The sequence below is a fragment of the Condylura cristata genome, unplaced genomic scaffold (assembly GCF_000260355.1).
Source record: "Condylura cristata isolate star-nosed mole 26May11 unplaced genomic scaffold, ConCri1.0 scaffold00032, whole genome shotgun sequence".
In the NCBI taxonomy this organism is placed as follows: domain Eukaryota; kingdom Metazoa; phylum Chordata; class Mammalia; order Eulipotyphla; family Talpidae; genus Condylura; species Condylura cristata.
This window is the reverse complement of record NW_004567133.1, coordinates 20,165,768-20,169,987: the sequence shown is the minus strand read 5'-3', so window position 1 is coordinate 20,169,987 and position 4,220 is coordinate 20,165,768. Positions and strand designations below refer to the sequence as shown.

The following is a 4,220-nucleotide window of genomic DNA, read 5'->3' as shown; positions in this document are numbered from 1 at the left end:
GCACGCGCGCACACACAGCTGTCAGCCCGGCGTCCGGACGCCCGGCGGCTGCGCGGCCTGCCCAGTCCCCCCAGCTGTCAGGGCTGCCGGGCACGCTCGCGGGAAGCCAGAACCTGGCACGTGGCGTTCGCCCGCCGGGCGCAGCCCTCGTTTCGTTTCGGGCGCTGCCTCTCTCCCCGGTCTGGGGGCAGAGAAGAGGCTCGCTCGTCAGCTGGGCGGCGGGCAAGGGGGTAGCCTCTCGGCCGGGGCAGACACTTGGAAATTGGTCGGGCTGGCGGGACTACTTGGGGCTGGGGGCCTTTGGCAGAGGCTGGGGCAGGGGGAGGGAACAGGGCTAGGAGGCCTCTCTGTTCCTCCCTGGCCACAGATCCGCCTGGCCCCTCAGGTCAGCATCTGACCTTCATTTGAGAAATTCCTCCAGTCTTGCTGGGACCAAAAGAGTCTTTCTTGCAGAGGCCTATAGGCTTCTCTGGCGCTCCGCAGACACCGCCCGGGCCCTGTGTTCCCTTCCAAAGCGTGGTGTCCAGGGCTGGGGGCTCAGAGGAGCTGCCCCCTCTCCTCATTGATTGCTATAGACCACTATTCACGAGTGAGGGGACAGAACCTTCTGGAGGTGAGGTTGGGGGTCAATGCCAGCAGGGGCTGTAGCCATGCCCCCCCCCCCCAGGCCTGGGCACCACTGCCCTTCCTGACGAGGCCGACTCAGTATGAGCCCGAACTCCCCCCCCCCGTGGCCACCAGCTGTCCCCTCAACTGCCGTCCCTCCCTCCTGCACAGATCATGCTGGTGGGGGACTCGGGCGTGGGCAAGACCTGCCTGCTCGTGCGCTTCAAGGATGGGGCTTTCCTGGCGGGCACCTTCATATCCACTGTGGGCATCGACTTCCGGGTGAGAGCGCACTCTGGCATCCCAACACTGGGCAGGTCCCGGCCCCGCCAGGGCCCTGGCACAGCTTCTCCCCACCCTGGGGCCAGGCTGCCTAACAGGCATCTGAACTGCAAGGAGCCTCCCACCCACTCCAGGGGCCTGGAGATGGTGTGCTCACACCTCACGTGAGCAGACTGTGCCCCACATGGCTCCGGGCGCTGTCTGTGCCTGGGAGGCAGATGCTGCTGGGGGCAGGGGCCCCGCGACCCACCCCCTGCAGAGGCCGGCTCCTTGTCCGGCTGTCTGGAATGGCCGGGTGCCTGGGGTCAGGCCTTCCTGGAAAAGGCCCCGTCCGCTGATTCCCTGATGGCAACTCGGCCCTGCCGACTGTGGGCAGTGTCCTGGGAGTGTCCCAGCCCCTGCAGCACCCCACAGGTCAGCAGGCAGGGCCGGACCTGCCACCTCTGCCCTCACAGCTCCTGCCCAGGTGCTGATGTGTTTTTCTCACCCCTTTAATTAGACCCAGTTGCTGGGAGGTTGGGAGACCCATTCTGGGCAAGGAAAGAGGGGTCCCTGGCGCCTGGGGAGCCATTCTCTACCCTGTTTGGGGATCAGGTCCCCTTGCGTCCTCTGTGATGGAGGCGCAGAGGGGTGTGGAGGCCTGCAGTGCTGGTCCTTTGCCTGTTCTGACCCCGAAACCCCACCCCCGCTCTGAGGCAAGTGAAGAGGTAGGTGAGGTCATTTGATTCACACCCCTATTCTGGGTGTGGGGAAGGCGGGGTGTCCTCCCTGCCTGGCAGATGGCTGTGCTTGTTCCCTGGAGACCCAGAAGCACCTTGACAGAGGTAGCCTGGGGGAGGGGGGCAGTGCCCTGGGCCACCCCCACCCAGCAGATGGGAAGAGGGGTGGGCCCCTCCCTGCCCCCTCCTGAACCCAAGCAGGAACCACCCCCAAGGCCACAGGCAGCTCTGGCCACTGCGGCAAGGGCCCCAGGGGCCGCACCTGGGCAGAGGCAGCTCCCGGGAGCCGCTTGAGAGCCAGCAGCGCAGCCACGGGGGGCCCCAGTTCCTCGCAGTTGTGGTGGGGAAACTGAGGAAGAGAGGTCCTGAGCAGAGGACCAGTGCGCAGAGTGCAGTGAGGGGCCGGGACTGGTGCACACCAGGACCCACTCCCAGGGCTGGGCTGGGACCAGAGGGTCAGAGGCTGTGGGCTGGCGGGGCCCAGTGCCAGGCTCCCCAGTGGGCAAGGGGCAGGAAAGCCCAGCCCAGAGCTGGCCACGGAGGACGGGCCAGTGCTGCCTCTGTGCAGCAGCAGGACAAGTCCCCAAGAAGGGGGAGCCGGGGGTACCGTGCGAACATGCAGGAGTGTCCCCGACAGCCGGCACGGCCCCAGGAGGCCCTCCGATGGCTGTGCTCGGGGGGTGCCGCCCTGGTGGGTGCGGGAGACAAGGCCCTGCTGGAGCTGACTCTGTTTCAGAACAAAGTTCTGGACGTGGACGGGACGAAGGTGAAGCTGCAGGTGAGCGGGGGCGGGGTGGGGCAGGGCGGGGTAGCAGCGCCACCTGCTGGACCTCACCTGCCCTGCAGATCTGGGACACCGCCGGCCAGGAGCGCTTCCGCAGCGTCACTCACGCCTATTACCGCGACGCCCACGGTGAGCAACTGGGTGCAGGCGGGCGGGGGGGGGGGGGGCACATGCACCCTCACCGGCCCTCTGCCCCCAGCGCTGCTGCTGCTCTACGATGTCACCAGCAGGGCCTCCTTCGACAACACCAAGGTCAGTGGCAGACCCCTCCCCCTCGCGGCAGGCAGGTGGCATGCAATCAGGTTGCCTCCCTTTACCAGAGTGGGGTGGGTGTGGGCGCGCAGAGGGCCCCAGCTGGCCCACTGCCCCCAGGCCTGGCTGGCGGAGATCCAGGAGCACGCCCAGCACGACGTGGTGCTCATGCTGCTGGGGAACAAGGTGGGTGCAGGCCGCGCTCTGCTCATGGGGTGGGGTAACAGGGACTCTCAACAAGACCCCCCTGACCTGCCAGGTGGACTCCAGCCAGGGTCGGGCAGTGAAGAGGGAGGATGGAGAGAAGCTGGCCAGGGTGAGTTGGGGGATGGCTGGGTGTGCCCGCGGCCACAGAGCCCAGGCCAGCCAGGGCCACTGGCAGTGGCTGTTTGCAGGAATACGGGCTGCCCTTCATGGAGACCAGCGCCAAGACCGGCCTCAACGTGGACTTAGCCTTCACAGCCATTGCAAAGTCAGTCCCTGAGAAGTTCCCCAGACCTGGGCCCGGACCCTTCCCCTTACTGCCCCCCCACTGGGCACAGGACCCGTTCATCACCCCTGGCCCCACAGGGAACTGAAGCAGCGCTCCCTGAAGACGCCCAGCCAGCCTGACTTCCAGCTGCACGACTACATCGAGAGGGCGGGCCGAGGGGGCTCCTGTTGCCGGCCCTGAGCCAGACCCAGACCGAGCTGCTGGGCGGCTGGGGCCCAGGGCCACACTCCCTGGCAGGCATTGGTCAGATGAGTGGGCTTCGGCGGCCAGCGGGTCCACCTTTCCCTGCCCCCCAGGGAAGGCCGCTGCCTGCACAGGAGGGGCCAACTGGCGACGCTGACCCTGCTGCACCTCAGCAGCCGGGTAGAGGCCTGGCACTTGTGCCCAACACCGGTACCCACCGTCGGGCACCGGCCCACACCCGCAGAGAAGTCCACAGAGCCTGCTCTGTGGGCGAGCCTGGCTGCCCACAGCTGGAGCCTGAGGGGCGGTCGGCCGGTGCGCACCACCCTCCGGCTGGCCGGCAGCTGAGCCGCAAGCCAGCCCTGGTGAATAAAGTTTTCAGAAATGCGGTCTTGTGGCTGGAAAGTGCCTGCCCCCAGACCAGAGCAGTGCCGCCCACCCCACTGCCCACATGCACCCTGGTGGCACAGCAGCGGGTGAAATGTGGACACGTCCGGCTCGTGCGCTTGCAGCCCTTTATTGCCCTAGGGTGTGAGGGAGACTGCGGCAGGGGGCAGGGAATGGTCAGTGGTGGGAGAGGCAGTAGCCCTGCACTTTGGAGGGAGGAGACCCCGCCCTCAGGTCCGAGCAGGGCAGTGGCCCAGCCCCTTGGCAGCATGGGAAAGCACTGCATCGGGCAGGCCCAGCCCTCGGCCATCCTCCGTCTGGGTGCTCCGGGGACAGTTCAGCACCTCAGGGCTGCCCAGCACCCATGCCGAGGCTCAGGTGCGCGAGGCTCTGGCAGAGAACGGGTGCCCAGGACCTCCCAGGACCCATCACCAACATCTCAGGCCCAGCACTGTGCAACAGCTGATAGGCCAGGTCAGCGCTGCTGGAGAGATTCCCAACCTGCAAGCAGTTG

The 4,220-nt window shown here is 67.0% G+C and overlaps 1 protein-coding gene across 10 annotated transcripts; it reads left to right on the top strand.

Moving 5' to 3' along the window:
* Positions 1-777: 777 nt before the first annotated feature.
* RAB26 (RAB26, member RAS oncogene family) lies at positions 778-3,702 on the top strand. 10 transcript variants are annotated; one of them, XM_004692171.2, is made up of 8 exons: positions 781-888; positions 2,344-2,385; positions 2,454-2,520; positions 2,591-2,643; positions 2,764-2,829; positions 2,903-2,959; positions 3,039-3,115; positions 3,214-3,702. In XM_004692171.2, exons 1-8 carry the CDS (start codon positions 781-783, stop codon positions 3,314-3,316), a joined length of 573 nt encoding a protein of 190 aa, XP_004692228.1. In that variant the 3' UTR covers positions 3,317-3,702. The 10 variants fall into 10 exon arrangements, with proteins under 10 accessions (XP_012587305.1, XP_004692228.1, XP_012587300.1 ...); XM_012731851.1 differs by having other exon boundaries at positions 778-888; positions 3,039-3,287; XM_012731846.1 differs by having other exon boundaries at positions 2,454-2,829; positions 3,214-3,325.
* The last annotated feature ends 518 nt before the right edge of the window (positions 3,703-4,220 follow it).

Coding starts and splice junctions, on each gene's coding strand:
- RAB26 (XM_012731843.1), top strand. CDS start 2,224: ATGCAGGAGTGTCCCCGACAGCCGGCACGGCCCCAGGAGGCCCTCCGA. Junction 2,386..2,453: donor GGACGAAGGTGAAGCTGCAG/GTGAGCGGGGGC, acceptor CCTGCCCTGCAG/ATCTGGGACACCGCCGGCCA. Junction 3,116..3,213: donor GCCTTCACAGCCATTGCAAA/GTCAGTCCCTGA, acceptor CTGGCCCCACAG/GGAACTGAAGCAGCGCTCCC.